Source organism: Megalops cyprinoides, chromosome 20 (assembly GCF_013368585.1).
Source record: "Megalops cyprinoides isolate fMegCyp1 chromosome 20, fMegCyp1.pri, whole genome shotgun sequence".
NCBI classification, from domain to species: Eukaryota; Metazoa; Chordata; class Actinopteri; order Elopiformes; family Megalopidae; genus Megalops; species Megalops cyprinoides.
In genome coordinates, this window is record NC_050602.1 from 6,671,315 (window position 1) to 6,688,907 (window position 17,593).

The 17,593-nt window shown below is 41.1% G+C and overlaps 1 protein-coding gene across 1 annotated transcript; it reads right to left on the reverse strand.

The window, feature by feature from the left end:
- Positions 1-4,118: 4,118 nt before the first annotated feature.
- Positions 4,119-7,655, reverse strand: LOC118795884 (growth hormone secretagogue receptor type 1-like). Its single transcript, XM_036554656.1, has 2 exons — positions 6,878-7,655; positions 4,119-4,423 (listed from the first exon to the last, which is right to left on the reverse strand). Exons 1-2 carry the CDS (start codon positions 7,653-7,655, stop codon positions 4,119-4,121), a joined length of 1,083 nt encoding a protein of 360 aa, XP_036410549.1.
- Positions 7,656-17,593: the final 9,938 nt, after the last annotated feature.

Below are 17,593 nucleotides of genomic sequence, written 5' to 3' on the forward strand. Positions count from 1 at the left end.
CATGGGCTGCCCCTGGTTGTAATGCTTTTTGAAACAACATCCTATGTCACTGAGGTTTTTAAAATTCTCAAGACTTTTGTAATAAGCACGGGTGTAAGCCAAGTTTTGGCCGTCTAATTTTTGCTACAGTTTGGTGAGGTGTAATTTGAATGCTTGCCTCTCCACCCTAATGGATGTGAATATACATATACCACATGTTCATGACAGATAAAAGGAGATTAAAGGTCTCCCTGTTTCTCAGCTATTGAGCTCCCCTGAAATGCTTGTGTGTCCTGGGAAACATACAGATGTTAAAGATAGATCCAAATGAAGACACTGAAGACAGCTCAGCATTTCCCAGTGTTGTTTTATTATAACAATACCTTCATCCATCATTATTACAAACACAGTTCTTTGGGGGAAAAACGGAGAAGCTTGATGGCAAGAGAGGCGAGTGTCTACATCTGTTTGCTTACATTCGAGTTGGTAGAATAATGGGTAATATATGCCAAAATTTAAAAAAGTAACCTGTAATAAGAAACAGGAATGGCAAATAAGGACAAGCGATAGAGGAAAGGGGGCATAAAATATGAACAGGAACATTAAAATAAGAAAAAGGCGAACTTCAGTTAATCATGTAACATTCCCTCCTGCAGTTCTCCATTTCTTCTCTTCACTGGACATCCCCATTCCTCGATTGCGGTTTCTTTCTGACCTAGCTACATGCTGACAGGAAATCCATTATTCACGCAGCTGGGGGTGGAGTTTTTGAGTGGCCACATGACTCTCCCCATGGGTAACTGGACACGGCTTAAAGACTCAAAAAGAGGAAGATGGAGAGAGATTACGATCACATGGGAGCCCACACCATCCATGCCGGAAAGAATGAAAAGACGTGTCCGTATGACCTGAAAAGAGAGAAATGGGCACCTAGAAAAGACTGCCTGACAACAAACTGAGGGGAGGAGCTGAAACCAACCTCCAGCGATAAGTTGCACGTAGATGCTGATCTAGGACCAGCTTTACTGTTTAGCTTAGGATGATTAAGGTTAATTGTGGGTGGGAGCTCAACTGGTCCACGATCAGCGCTTACATTAGCTTCTGCCAGGAGTGAAGAGAGGGCAAAGGAAAACACAGTGCATCAAACGCAGCACTGGAAATGCAGGCGAGTTTGACACAACTGTTGATCTTGACACGTGCTGCTGACTAGGACTTGACTGCTGTGCTAATGTGCCGTGTGAGGACACCGAGTTGCGTGATTTGTGGGAGGTTAAATAGCTCTACCATACAACAGTGCTGTTACATTTTATGGAATTAAACTGTAGGTCAAGAGCTTGTGATGAATTATTGAATTGCAACTAACGTTGAAAAAAGAGTTCATTATTATGGCTGATTTTGCTTGTGTTTTATGGTGGAATAGGACCTCTATATGGTAGCTTGGTCTCTCCATTTCCTTCATTAAAGCATCTGAATGACTTCTAGGTATTTACAGGGAGAGTCATTACCATTGAACACACCCACTTGAAAACCCCACCCGCAGTGACTGAGCAATGAATTACTTCTGAAAGTGCAGTTTAAAGTGAAAAATAATTGTCAAATGAGGAAAACAAATATCTAAGAAAGACGATTTAGGGTAACAAGGAATATATAGAAGGGTTGTATTTCTTCTTTTACATTCCTTTCCCTTGTTTATCATTCCTGTTTCTCATTTCCCATTCCTTTTTTAATGCTGGCATAAATTACCCTCCATGGGACATAGGTGCAAGATTCAGATTTTACACAAGACCACTGCCCTGAACAAGCTGTACAACAGAATACTTGCAGAAGTGTGTATATATCAATGCATTACCATCTTGAAACAGCGCTGTCATTTGTACTTATATATTAAATACGTAAATATTACATATTAAATAATAAAAATTATCAAGGCAATATCTGTGCCATCATAACATTAATTACATTCATTATATAGTTTTGTTTCCCAATTTAGCATACATGTTCACCAGCTAGGCATCGAAAGAAATAAAATTGCATCCTGGAAAACAAAAAAAAAAAACAGTTTGAATTCACAGTGTGTCATATTGTTTTTAAAATGAATGCAATTCATTTTGCCCATCAAAGCAACCATTCAAGATATGCCCATTGAGGAAAAAAAAACAAACAGTAACATTTAAATGGGCATTTGCATTTTCTGTGAATGCCATGCATTGTATTGCTTTGAGAGCGTGCTCTTCAGGTTGCTTAACATACAAAACGAAGCGAAAACGGACCAATTTGCCATGCAATATTGAGATAAGCAAATAATTAAACTCAAACCTGCAGCACCTTTATATCTCCCTCTCAGGGAACAAGGACTGCTGCAGTATCTACAGTGCTCACTTGGTCATCCAGAATTCAGTTTTAATTTAAGGCAGTCTTCATTGTTGTGGCGTTTGTACTTCAAAGATGCATGTGGAGCCACATGTTTTCCAAATGATTTTCTCTTATTATTGCAATATGTCAATGCTTTGCGGTGACAGTGAGGAGACAAATACATTCACGCCGTTGTGTTTGATAAAGCTGTGTCACCTGTATTCGAACAGGTCTTTTTTTCTGTTGTTCATATGCAGATGCGTTACTGTAATGGCACGATAATGGTCAGCATTGTGGATTTATAGTAAAGAGCGATGTGATTATTAAATTGTAATTTATGCAACACGGCTTCTGCAGACTCTTAATACAATGTATTGGCATACAATGCTAGGTGATACAAAAATTCCATTGGTCTGACAGCCACAGGATGAAAGCAGCAAGTTAACTTGGGATGGTGATGTGCTCAGTCTGCAGCTACGCAGTAGCTGCTAAGTAAATAGGCACAAATTCAAAATATAAAGAACAAAGCTTTCTGTGATGGATGTAATGGCTACATCCTCCAGCTCTGTACCAAAATGATCTTGATTGCATCAAATGTTACTTCACTACCACTGTCCCAAGAGGACTGTAAAATTTGTGGCTGTCTAATACCACTTCTGTCTATGGACTTAAGGAGGCAATATCAAACTGGAAGCAATGACCACAGTTCCCAGTGTGCATCAGTAACTGACACATGATTGAGAAATTGATTAAGAAATTCATAATCACATTGGCCAAACCTTGTCACAGATGTACAATCACATATCAATAGTATCAATGATAGCTCATAGTACCCATCAATTTTTGATATTTCTTAATATTTTACATATTTTTTCAGATAGTACAGGCAGTACTTAAAATGTGTTTTTGTCTTTATGGTTACTGTTGTATTCTGTAAATCTATGAACTATCTGTGGGAGACACTTTAAACAATCGAGTTTTCAGTTTAGTATTCTTCAGCCCAACTGTTACACTGTGAAACATCACAATTATAATGGTAAAGACTGCTCTAAAAATTCTATTATCTTCCAAAATGTTGTACAATTAGCTAACCATAAGTTCTAACTGGTGGGGCCTACTATCCTATTGCTTCCTATTGCTTGATTCAGGAGAAATACAGAGGAAAACGCATCAAGAGCTGTGTTTTTCCACTATGACCAAAATATGTGACAGGGCTTCAGAGCTTTGGTTACATTTTTTATCATTACTTCTCAGCTGCACTTCTTGACCTTGTTTTTATGGTCAAAATGCAAAACACAACACGACCAGGTCAGCATCTACTGGTCTCCAGCTTTGATAAGCCCCCATCATCGTTATGTCGTCTAAGAATTTGGATGCAGGAAGGGATTATTTGAAATAATAAAACAGAATATGTCTTCATTTTTCTCCACGTAACGTTACATGCAAAAATCTTAAAATTGGGACTTGTGGTTGTTAGTTTGCTTCCTGCACTCCTGTTGAATGCTTCCAAAAAACAGTAGGTTCATCAGTTCAGTCTGGTGACACCTCCATTTTCAATCGCTCCTCATCACAGGCTACTGTAAGGTCTCCCTCACAGAATGCATGCATTACTGTCACCTTAACACCAGGTAAATAATGTCTCTCTTTTAAATGAACACATCCGGTAAGTGAACCATTTGGTTAAGACGGTAAGTTGGATGGGTGTTAAGCAGCTTTCAGCGTGCGAAAATCGCAGTTATGAACGTCACCTTTTTGGGAGAGTAAAAAAAAAAAAATGTAAAGACAAGTCACATGCTCACGCTCGACTCTGTCCAGCCCGGGGAGCTTTCGCTCTTGATGGCGGACGCTGTCCTTCGCGGGGACTGCTTTGCTCCAAAAAGTTTGCAGGCTGCCATCCTGTACTTCTTCGACATGATGTTGTAGAGTATGGGATTGATGGCGGCGCTCAGGTAGAAGAGCACGAAGGAGACCAGGTTGCAGTACTGGCTTATCAGGGACATCAGAGGGGAGCCGGCCTCCGCCGACTTGGAAATCAAATAGCGGCCCACGTGAAACGGCAGCCAGCACAGCACAAAAGCGAACACCACCACGGCTGCAAAGAAAGGAGACAGGAAAATAAATGACAATTTCATGTTAATTGTGATTCATTGTCATCGCAAGCGCCTCCATTATTGCATTTTTTCTGCATACAACAAACAACCAAATTGAGGGATAAAACAGAAAACTTGGCTTGGCTGCGCAGGCCATAATTAAGATTTATGGCCCTGTCGGCAACGCTGCCTAACCCTGGCCCTGGCGGACCAAAGTGCTTTAATTCCGACCTGGCACCATGCATTTAACCATCTGATTCCACTAATCATCTCACTGATTGAACCAATTTGCCTCCACTACCTGGTTCCGAAAGTGTTTGTTGATAAAAGCAGATGGGAAAAATTCACTGGACTGAAGCCCTACAGATCTAAAGTAGCATTAATGTCAGTAGGCTGATTTCCCATATGTTAACGTACTAGCAAGAGGGGTTTGTTTACTTTTAGATCCATATACACTAACCTCCTTTAAAATGATTAAATTCTGTTGTGTACGACAGCCGTCCATACCATAATAATACGTATTCATATTGGTTGATGAATATATAAGTCATTCTGGATAAGAGCATCTCCTAAGCAATTGGAATGGAAATTTTTGCCCTACTTGATTCACCTAAAGCATTAAGCCTACTCTTGTTGTTTTACATGTAGATATCAATAGGAGATTCAAATTAATTTAAAAGAAAACCTGTGACTTAATGAGTATTACAAAATAAGACATAAGGGATGATGTCTCTTTGGATGTAGAAGCAAATGGCCTTTTCGAGGCTTATTTGTACACGTTTGGTTTGTTTGGTGCTCTTTTATCAATATGAATACAATAACATGCTACACCTAAATGGTAAATATGATGTCACACCTGCCAGTGTTATTGGGGCAATTTAGCTACTCTCTGGTTCCACAGTGGTTAAAGGCAGGGATTGTAAGCAGCTGATCCCGTGTTCAAAATTCTGCTATTGTGCATACACTTGATCAGACTCTACGGGGTAGCAGAACAAAACGACAGGAACTCAAAAGGCAAAGTAAATATATAATACAGAAAGGAGGAACCCCTGAAATGTAAAGAGGGGACGTTTGTAGACGGATGTGTGCAATAGTTGACCTCAAAGTCCTCTCTTTGCAAATCAAGTCATCTTTATTTTCAATACATACGTTTGTGATGGTCTTTTAATCCAAATAACTTAAGTAGGCTACATATTCAGCTTGTACACACTGATATTTCGAAATGCAAACTATGTCGGTCTTCCGTGGTATGAATACAGAAATTCAAAATCATGCAGAAAAACTTTACATTGCAATATCTGAGCATATCTGCCTATTGATTATTTTTTAAAAGTGCATGTCTGGATTTCAGTTTTTGGCTGTTTGCATATTGTTGTCTTGCTGGTTACGCCATGTAGAACATTTGAGATTTAAATAGCTTTATGATTCGAAAATATTAAATGGCGGTTTTTAAGTGTACATATTTGTGCCTTTATTACAAAAGTGTGTCGTAAAATATGCTGAAGCAAAATGTGAGGGCAATGAAGCATCAAAAAAAAAGAGTCAGACTATTTCACTGCGCTCATCTTCGGCTGCATTCACCACTGATCAGCGCTGTTGGTCGTAGGCTACTCCGCAAATCCAATTGCTTAACTTTAATCAAAGACCACCTCTCACCAAATCGACGAATGAAAATTCAGATAAACATAATCATGACGACCGCGCACAGGCGCGATAGTCTTTAGATTGTTGCCGCGAGTCATTAAATATGGTCATTCAATATCTTTAAGAGCCCCATACATGAAACACGATCTTGACATGAACGCAGACTGTGTTGTTACATTATTTTCAGATCAGGCCGGTTTGAATTAACTGTGCAAAGAACTGATGCATTAATTGTCAGCCGTTCTCATGGGCTATGCGCACGCTGATGCCGCGATGCGCCCTGGTGGCAAATGTTTGCAGTGACGGTGTCTTCGTGTTGGAACGTATCAATGTCCCTCTGCTTGGGGGAAAGCAAAGACGCAGCGACCCCGACTTTCGTTTGTGAGGACGAAAGAATAACTTTGGAAAGACTAGCGTAATAAACGATAAACAGGAAAACAAATACTATGAATGCTGTGAAACGTGAGTTTGTCAGATGAACAGCATTACTCGCTGTCTCCCCAATTGCTGTAACGAAAATACCATGGTAAACTTCTGTCATTACTATGTATTTATTGAATTTACTTACCCGCTTACATAAAATCGATACTACATTCAGACCCAACGATATTGAATTGACTTCACAGTCTGACCTAACCACAACATGCTATCAACTTGCCACTGAGTATTGTGCGCCTATTTATGATTTTAGGAGATTTTATGATTTCTTTTATCACAGAAAAATGTTTTATAAGACCTTAATATGTCTATGTCCAGGGTACATTAATAATGCATTAGTTTATATATTAGACCTGTAGAAGTTAGGCTCTTACCCAGCATCTTTACAGTTTGTTTATTGTTTTTGTCGCGACTTGACATGTTGGGTCCGATTGTCTCCTTTTTCCTCCGCCACAACTTTCTCCCAATAAGGCTGTACAGCACAGTCAGGCAGAACACGGGCAAAAAGAAGAAGATGCTGGAAACCCACACCATGATGGTAAGGAGTCCCGATCGGATGGCGTACTCCGTCGCTTTGCATTCGTTCGTCTCCCAGGAGTTGGTTCCGTTCTCGTGCTCCACGCCGACGAGGACGAATATGGGTCCCGCGCTCAAGAAAGCCACAATCCAGAGGGCGAAGATGACACACCTCACCCGACCCTTTGTCACCACCACCTTCGCCTTGAGGGGAAAACAAATGGCGAAGTACCTCTCCACGCTCAGCGCGGTGATGTTCAGGATGGTGGAGTAGGTGCAGCTCTCGCTGACGAACTGAAAGAGTTTACAAAGCATGTCCCCGAAATTCCACGGACGGTACCGCCAGATTCTGTACAGGTCGAGAGGCATGCAGAGGAAAATCAGTAAATCCGAGAATGCCATGCTCGACAGGTACAGATTTGTGGTCGTCCTCATGTCCTTGTACTTGGTGACCACCAGAATGGTCATTAAATTCCCCGTAACTCCAACAAGAAAGAGGATGGTGCAGGTGACGGTTATCCCGGTTAGAATGGGCACTGGGAAAAGGTTCAACGGAAACTCGTTCCCCCAGTTAGTTTCGTTGTCAGTCGTACTGCAGTTTAAAGGACAGCCACTATGGTCCGTCCAGTTATGCATCCTGGTGGTTACAAACTGGATCGGGACGAGTCAGATGTTAGCAGTTCCGCAGTTTGAAAGACGCGTGGACCGCAAGCGCTTCGCTGGCTCATCTCCACGGGAAAGTGGAGCGTCTCCTCTGAATGATGAATCAGGCGCAAAGCCGTAACACTTATATATACAAAGTTTTACGATGCGGGGAGTCCTTCGCGGTACATCTGCGCGAGAACTGGCCGAAGTTTCCTTTGCCCTTTTTTCTTTAGTAACGATTAAATCCTCCAAATCCTTCGTAACCTTGTGACTGGACTTTGGCATTTAAGATATATGTTGTATTATATGAGCAGCTAAGTGCTCATATATTATCCCCTCTCTCAGCAGTCGCATTTAGTAAAAAAAAAAAAAAAGAATAAATAAATAAATAATAAATGCGTAAATAAATAGAGGCTACATAGTGTAATTTGCATTTTTTTTAATGTTACTTCAAAGAAACAGTTAGCCTATCCAGCTGTCCAAATATTCTTGATTATTGCCCCAGTGCCCTTTAAGTTCCACTTTATTAATTACATTTGAAAGTCAAAGCAGGTATAGATTGCATCAGGCTTATGTCTTCGAGAGCTTCTGTTCCCTCCACTGTCAAGAGTCCTCTCTAGCTGCTCTGGGGGATCGCTTCAACGCCATCAAGCGGGCACATGCGCAGAGTTCTGAGAGCGCGCACCGCCGGAGAGCGTGTATTAAATTCCTAATTTGGTGTTGTGTGGGTTGGTATTGGTGATGTATTCAATACGGACACAAGAATGTAATTGGATCTTGTTCGTAGTTTAAAATAAAAACAACACAGTTAAATACAAGAGTCGATGACGTAAAGATCATTACGTGTTAAACTTTATCAACCTTTTCACTGTGGTTAAAACCTGCTAACGTGTTACAAAGGTTTTAAATGAACCATTTCTCAATGCAAGATGACAGAATTAAATCTCGAATATGAAAATGGGCAAACATTATCTTTAAACAGAACTATAACTCCGAGAGAATCTTGTCTTTTTCTACCACCTAGTGGTAACATTGTGGATGAAGTTATATCGTATTTGAACTGTTTGCACGACAGCAAAATTTTATTTAAAAAAGCATCCAATGTTGTTAGTCTGTTCAAAGATTTAAAAAGTTCAGCATGGTTGCTAACAATGCTCTCATTAGACATAAGATGACAAAAGTATCGAACAAACTTATGTGTATTCGGGGAAAAGGATTCTTTGAAATCATACATTGTTCTTTGATATTAACCACTGATGCCGCTGTCCCGAGTGCTGAAATGGTTTTATCGTTGAATAAGCTGGATTCACAGTGACGTATGCTTTTTAAAATAAGGTCCTAATTGTACCCCGGCACATATGATTGCAAACCAAACACATTCTTTCATTTTCAACAGATCTTTGGATATCCGCATGGAGAAGGGATCCCAAAAGTTTCCTCTGAAGCTAACCAAGTAAAACTAAATGTCGCAATTTTGGCTTTTTTGTTTAAGATGGTCCCAATTGTGTTGGAGCGTCGTGGAAAAGCCGCCACGGAGACGGGCGCTACTTGTCTTTTATCATTGTGTTTTTATGTCTTCAATTTATTTTTATGGATAAATCTTAAGTAACGATGGCACCTTGGCATCAAGTGTCCCTGAATTTCTTTGGGCCGTTAAGGGAAGACACCCTTTTTGGAAAACACGATCTAAGCACATGTTGCTTAAGATGCATGGGGCAATCGACTTATGACTTATGATTTTGTCTAGCTGATTTGAAACGTTTGGATGGAGTAGAAGACCTACAAGATTTTAAAGGAGAGTATTTAACGACGAATTGCCAAAATTCAGTCGCAACAAAATAACTAAATGCAAGTTAAAAGTAATCCCTTTTACATCCTAAGCATATGAAGCGTTGTAGGTTTAGACTAGAAACGTCGGCGCGACAGACAGTTGGAAAAGTCACTGCGAAAGAATACAGTTAAAGTTGCATGGTCTACGGCCTGGGCAATATGTGCTCGTGTACAGGCGCCAGCCATAGAGAACAAAAGGCGTTTTTATACCGCTTCACAAGGGCCATGAACTACCCAATAAACAACCCCTCAGAACACACAACGCCTGTGCACGAAAGTGTGTAGGAGTGTCTGGAATTGCACAAGAGTGAGGCTAAGCTTCTAGGCATAACGTGGGAGAGGATTCGCTCGTGCTTTTATAGAACATATGTCAGACTATAAGAATCTTAAGTCTCAAGTATGTTAAATCATATTTTGACACTCGACAATTTGGAGATGGCTGTCATTCACTTTAAGATGTTAAAGACCGAACTGAATGTCAAATTTCGTGAATAAAAATTTCCCCTGCACCGTAGGTGCACCAGGCTGCACGCCTCTTATCTACCACGGCAAATATCTGCTTCATACAGGTTGCTAGGATCAAGATACTGGTCGTGCATTTCCTACTGTCACCACAGGGCGGCTCTGTACACCACGTATTCTGGCGTGTGTGTACATGTACGTACACACACGCACGCAGTAATGCACATGAGTTGTTATGAACGAGACGCCATGCCGGTGTCTTTAGGTGCCCTAATGTACATGTGCCCTGATTGTAACACCACCCAATTATTGTTGTCTCTTTATAGTTTTTGCGTGTGTTGTACTCAACCTCACTTGCAAGTTGTTTTGGATAAAAACGTCCGCCAAATGAATAGGCCTAAATGTAAACGCACATGTAACAAGAGCTGGAAAAGCAAGACGATGCTGATCAATTTGAAGGACACCTGACAAACAAATGAATGCAGCTCGTTTTGCTGAGTTTGATTTGAGGGGTGTAAATTGGTAAACAGCGTTTGGATGGGCCCACGATGACCCTAAGCAGTAGGCTGTTTCAGGCCATGCCGTTTGCTTTCACTGGGGTAAGTGAAACAGACGTACACAGACCAATGCTTTGTTTGCCGTGGCCATTAGAGCCAGAAGGACATAGCTGGCCAAAGAGGAGATCCTGAGAGTTAATTAGTTCACCTTTATTTCTCAGGTTTGGGAGATCAGCCTTGTGTCATATTTGGGCTTGTTTTTTTCAATACATAGGTATATTTTTTCATACAAGGTTAGACTAGCTATTTTCTCTTCCTGCTGTTATATTATTATAATGTAGGAGATGCTTTTATCCAGCATGACTTACATAGGTTGCAGTGTTTATGTTATCCATTTATACAGCTGGATATTTACTGAGCTCACTCTGGGTTAAGCACTTTGCTCAAGGATAGAGTGGGGAACCAGCAACCTTTCAGTTATGAGCCCTGCACCTTACCACTATGCTACACTGCTGCCCATGTATATATGCCACATATCATTTTGTTTTGAGGCAGGGATTTAACTTCCCAACACCCCCTAACTCTACCATGAGGGGACATGGTACACGTGTGTGTATGCGTGTTCATACGTGCAAACCAGTAAGCGGTGTCCAGAACGCTGCAGTCATCATTTTTTACGATTAAAACTGATAGCATGTTGAAAGTCTCCACACTGTAAGTGTTCTCTAACACTACCCCGAAATGGCTGAGATACAGGAATCATAACAGTGTAATGCCATGCAGTAAAAATAGTGTAGAATTTGGACCCTTTAAAGTCACAGGTTCCTGTGAGGAGAATACGTGTCTCCGGGCGGCGGAGCGTGTGAAAGTCGTTCAGAAGGGCTCGGGCACATGGGGGAGGAGGAAGAGGTGGGCTCAGGTAAATTCTCATCAGGGGTTATTACGGGACGGATTGCTGCAGGGCTCGAAATTTTAGGGTTTTAATGGCTGTTTCGAAGTTCCGTGAAGCATACCGAGTAATACAAGTGAAAGCCAACAGAGAGCCGGTAAATTCTGGCCTCCATGTAATGATTCTGTTGTGAAAGGAATCCACTTCTGTGCTATAGGAAAAAAAAAAACTTCTTAATGACATATTCCGTTGACTCACATAGATAGCCGGAGTCGTTACTAATACTAAATTCATCCAACTCACATCTCCTTGAAAGCTGAACCTCCTGAATCGGCACATTCCATTGTAAGCATCCAATTGTTCTAAATAGGGGATTAGGTCAGGATCAATTGACAATTTAAACAGAAAGAACGTGATGGTGTTACTTTGAAACAATGCGGTGGGTATTCGTGACAATCCCGACAAAGATTAAAACAAATTGATATTATCATGATATACACCTCCTCGATCTTACGTGCTAAACAGGAGGGGTTTGTCTAGATTCTTTTTTTTTCTCTCATCACCTACCTTTGCCCTTTGCTCTGTGCTGCTGCAGTTTGGTTGATGACCATAGTCGGGTTGGGCGTGTCGACAACGCTATCTCAGGAAGTGCATATGCAGACTATCAGTTCTGGCCTTTGCGCACTGGCGCGATCCAGTATTATTACAACTGCTCCGCACGCTTGGGGTGGCTGAAAAGCGCCGTCTTCGCTTTAACGAGGTAACACCTCTCTTATCGTCTTCAGATGTGTGCATATGAATCTCACAATTAAATGTTAAGGCTTTTATGCTGGAATGAGTGACGCTTGCCCGACCGGCAATGCTCCAAAACTTTCCATAGCCTGACTGTAAAACTCACCTAGTAGCCTATGTCAGCGGTCTTCCTTCTAAGCGTTCCACTCAACATCCAATTAAAACGCATATGCATATGCTCTAAATATAGGTATAGGTGTTCTTACCAGAACATATCAACAGAACGCGGCAAGTGAAAGCATAATGCTAGCTGCCCAAAATACGTTTCACAAGAAAAAGTGGTTTGCCTGTTATTTAGGAAAGGACAGTTGTGCGGATCAGAATGAATCATAATGTTGTTTCACTGTATGGCATTGCTGTTTGATTAATATTACTGTAAGAAACAGGCCATTGAATTTGGCTTATTGCAAACAAATAATGTAAACAGACCACTTAAAATGTGGAAAGGAACTGTTGTAGGTAGAGGTTTCATAAACTTTTCTCTGTGACGTAAATAGCCAGAACTTCGAATTTACCATAGGGAGACATCTGGCAAGCTAGACTGACCACTGTTGTTACTTAAAGTCATTATGTTTCGACCATACTTTTTGCTGTTCTTCGACAGTCTTCGACACAAAAATACTCCAGTACGTGCTACGTTCAAAGGTACTTTAAATGGTTCAATAGCCTTTTATTGTCTGCAGGGCAATCTAGCGTTCCTTGGATACGTGCTCTCTTGGCAGGGATGAGCCTGACTTTATGGCGATATTTACTTGGCGAAGTTTAATATTTAAACAGAAGCCAATGCGGTTGTCGAAGAAATAAAAACATACGGGAAAGGTTGCCAATTGTCCAACTAAAATATTTCCCTGAGAGAATTTTCATTCATTTTTACTTTGGACAGTAAACGTGACCTATTAATTCTGTCAAACGAAAATTGCACAGAAAACTATTTTTCGGAGTTGTACCGCAGATGTTGAGTGATTGTACTGATGAGGAGGATTTGTTTAACGTGTTATTACCGTGTTTTACAATATATATATATCGTATGTAAACGCAATTTTTATGTGATGAATCCTTTTTTATTTTCATAACTAAGGAGGATCTGAACGTTCTCCAATGAACGTGGGAAAAGCAATGCTGTCAAAAAATATATGCAGTAGGTGCATAGAGTAGTTTACATGTTATAATGTACCGTAAAACATCCAATGATAGCCGAGTCTCCGATAAAAGCAGGTCTCTTATAGCCTATTCGCCGGTATGCGCGACTCTTTCAGTGAAATAACCGCCTGCCTCAAATAAACTCCGGGGAAAATTGTATTTATTTTTAACAGTAGACCTGTTTATTTTTGTTGGCTAAAAAACGAAATAACACAAGCAAATAATTTTTTTACATTTGGCTAAATGAGGTTGTTTTAGTGAATTCAATTTACCTTATGCGTGTTCATCTATTCACAAATTAGATGAACATAAACGAACAAAACAAGCTGTCTTTCGGATCATGGTAGTCTAAATTCACAGTGATACTGCTATTCTTACAGACTGTGCTCTCCCGTCATCATGCAATGGCAATGTTTAACTTACTTTATTAGTGATTCCTGTTTGAGTTGCTACCAAAAAATGTTGTCTAATGTTTGTTAAGTAGGCTACTTGGGGGGGGGGGGGGGGGGGGGGGGGGGGCGGGGGACATGGTGAATTTTCCTGGTCAGTTCAGCTACCAATAACTTGCAGAAGCCTGAGGGCTTTAGGTGAAATAAACGCGGCAAGAATATAAGGTATTTGATTCTATAAGATATTTAAGATTAGGGGATTGAGCTTGGTAGAGGTACAGGGCAGACTCTTTAAGGGGTCTGGATTTAAGTGATGTGGTAGTACAGTTGGGCACTGGAGTCGGAGACTGCGGCTCGACTGTCAGCCACAGAAGGTCAGCTGTCCTCCTCCACAACTCTGACTTGCTACAATACAATAAAAAGTATATTGCGGCTTCAATTAAACATTTTGTCGGATGTACTTCATACTAAGGTGTGTTTGTCAGAACAGAGTTCGGTTTGGAGACTTGGGTTGGGACCCACTGTGATTCTGGGCTTGCCATGGGGCCCGATCACAGCGCAAGGCCTCTCCATGGTCAAGGCTAAACAGCTGTGGTGCTCTCTCTGTACCCCTCAGTAAAGGAGTACCATTATGACATGCTGTGGAGGGCTGCCAAGGGGTGCTGGATTTGATTGTGTTTCTCTGCATGGAAGCTTTTGTTCCCTGTCCGTTTCTTCACTGTTCTGTGGTCTAGGTCAACCGCCTCCGATTGTGGGAAATGCATTTCTGCCACCTCACAGTGAGTCATATGCGCATCTAATCTTAACTGCTCAAAATTACACAACTTTTTAATTTTTCCCCTTTTGTGGCCCTGTTTGTTGGAATTGGCGGTTGTATACCTTAGTAGGCTCGACTCACAGTAGCAAGCTGAAGCGCTCAATCCTCCAACAAGTGTGCACTCAGCCAGTGGCTGTTTTTGCCTCTGGAAGCCACACAGCGTTCCACAGCAAGGCAAGGCAAGGTAAGGCAAGGGCAAGGGCAAGGTGTATTTATATAGCATATTTCGTACACAAGGCCATTCAATGTGCTTCACACAAGGCATGTAAAACATTGGATAAGAATATACAGAACAAGATAAATAAAAACAACTAAAAAGAGGTAATGCAGCGTATAAGGGAGAATAAACAAGAATTTAACAAACATAAACAAAGAATTAAAATTGAAAGTAAGACAATATATAGGGAATAAAGATCAGGTGCATAGGCAGTGCAGAACAAAAACATTAGATAAGAAATACAGAATAAGGTAAATAAAAAACAAATAAAATGTGATAATACACTGTATAAGGGAGAATAAACAAATAATTAAAATTTGATAAGAAGACAATACATGACAAGAATAAGGTCACGGTGCATAAGCAATGTTTTAAAAGTTTTAAGTCTAGATTTAAAAGTGGTCAGAGTTGGGGCGCGTCTGAGGCCTTCTGGAAGTTTGTTCCAGCTATGTGCAGCATAGTAACTAAACGCTGCCTCACCGTGTTTAGTTGTAACTTTGGGAATAGTTAACTGACCAGTCCCAGCTGACCTAAGGGATCTAGAGGGTTCATATGGTGAAAGCATGTCAGAGATATAGCAAGGCGGGTGCTCATTGGAGGATAGGTGCTATTCTGTTGACATCACCTGAGCAACTTGCAGGCTGATGAACTGAAGAATCACAGAGTCCCTAGGAGAGGTAAGATAAGCTGTTGACCTACTCACCCCTATCCATGGCAGGACAAAGCTAATCGTTCCACCGTCATGGGTTTGGGGTCATCATCAGTTGATGACACGGCTGGGATTTAACCAGGGAAGGCAAGCACCTTAACCACTGAGTTACTCAGGAGCCAAAAAATTATGCACCTCCTCATCTTATCAACTTGTCGTTGTATTACACTTTTTTGTGATTAAATCCATAAACATGCACATTCAGGACAGGGATCAAGAGTGAAAAGGCGGGGCTCCCGAGTGGATCAGACAGTTAAGAGGACAGCCTTCATCTGCCAACAGCTACCAGGAGTCCTCAGGAGAGTCCCTTTGAATCACATCACATCACTCTCAGCACCCTGTGACTTGATTGGTCCCTTGCAAGTTGCTCAGATAATGTCATGGAGACACCTCTGTTATATGAGGTAAACAAAACCCAAATGTCACAGTGGAGATTTCCCAGCATGCCATGGGATACTTCAGTGTTAAATAGTAAACTGTGGACTTCAAGGGCAGGCTATTTTTTGTGCATGTACACTTCGAGATGTCAGGAATTTCAGACAAAGTTATGGGCCACAGTACATTTTTTATGAGACCTTAGTGATTACCATTTGTTACAGTGACAAACCACATTGGTTTCCCACTAACTCCCCACCCAGCTCTCCCCATTCCAATCAAAAGTAGAGGATGATGTCAGTGTGCTCCTAATCTGAGACTGCACTGATCCCTGATCAGTTCTTAAAGTGCTGGTGTGTATCACAGTACAAGTGTGTGTGTTTGTAGTGAACACAGGAAAAGTGTGCTATATTATAGCTAAGAGACTGAAAGTTGGGAATGGTGTCTACATTGTAATCTCATTTAACACAGTACCCATGTGAAATGCTGGTATCATGCTGCCATTCCAAAGGGATGTTATGTCTATTGGGTTTCTTTGTGGTTTCCCCAATGATCCATTAGATAGAAGCTAGGCACTGCACTTAGTGTCTTGTTTGCAGACTAGTTTTAAAAGGCTACGTTTTATACAGTAAGGACTGTGCATCAGATAAGCAGGAAGAGGAAGCTGGTCGAGGGACTGTTGCAACTCTGCATACAATCACTGTGTCATAAAAGGTCGTGGCGGAGCTGGGCCGTGTCTGACATGTCTGGCAGGAAACAGTGAAAAGAGGTCTCACACTTTTTCATAGCAGTATAGAGAAGTTGTCGCCTTTCACAAGGATTTGTGTTATTTTTGGGGCCACACATGACTGACATGGGGCATGGGACTTTTCCAGTGTGCTTTCTTGCCGCTGTGCAAGAATATGCATGTTTTATATGTGCATGAAGCTAAAGGTGAGCTCAGGCTCAGCTCTTCTGCAGTGTACAGTTGCGTTTGTGGTAGTTTTTCCTATTTATTCATTTATTAATTGCACGTTTCCACCTGAAAAAGTCTTAAGACTGCTATGTGGATTTTAAGAATTCTCATTTTGTTTCAAATTCCTAGGGCCACGGACAGTGTTTTGCATTCTTTTTACACACCTGTTGGAACGATTTGCAATGTCCAAGTATAACCACAAGGGGGAAGAAGCGTTTTATATATGTGTTGAAGGTGCCAAAAAACGTCCCTCAAAGCTACTTTTGTTGGAACTATCGCTCATTATATGGCAGCAGATTTTTCCATCTCGTGTTATCACAATAATACCCATAACTGCGTTGTTCTCATTATTAAAATCCATGTCAGACTTAAGTGTCAGTGGAAAGCATCTGCTCACAGGGGCAAAGTAAGGGTTCCTTGACTCACAGTACATTTTGCACTGTGTACAGTTGTGTTGATTTTTTTCGACTGATTCTGTGACGTAAGCTTTTTTTTATTTGTACATTTAAAAATGTATTATGTATATAGAAGTTAAATAATCAATGCTGGTTACCCTAGATATGGATAGTACAAAACTGACAAATTACTGTAAAAACTCGTAATAATAATCCAGCCCATCGCAGGGCAATTATCGTGTCCATCACCTTAAAGCCAGCGACAGGTGGAAATGCAGCGGGTATATTTTTGTCTTTTGTCTGATATTACTCATTTTAAACCGACAACATTGCAACGTTTAGGAAGGCATTGCAACCGCAAGGCTGTTGAGTGGCCAGTGTCCTTCTCTGAGGATCGATACGGGCTCAGGGTGTGAGCAACATTACAATGCTGTTTGCTTGACCTCCCTGAACAGAAAGTCT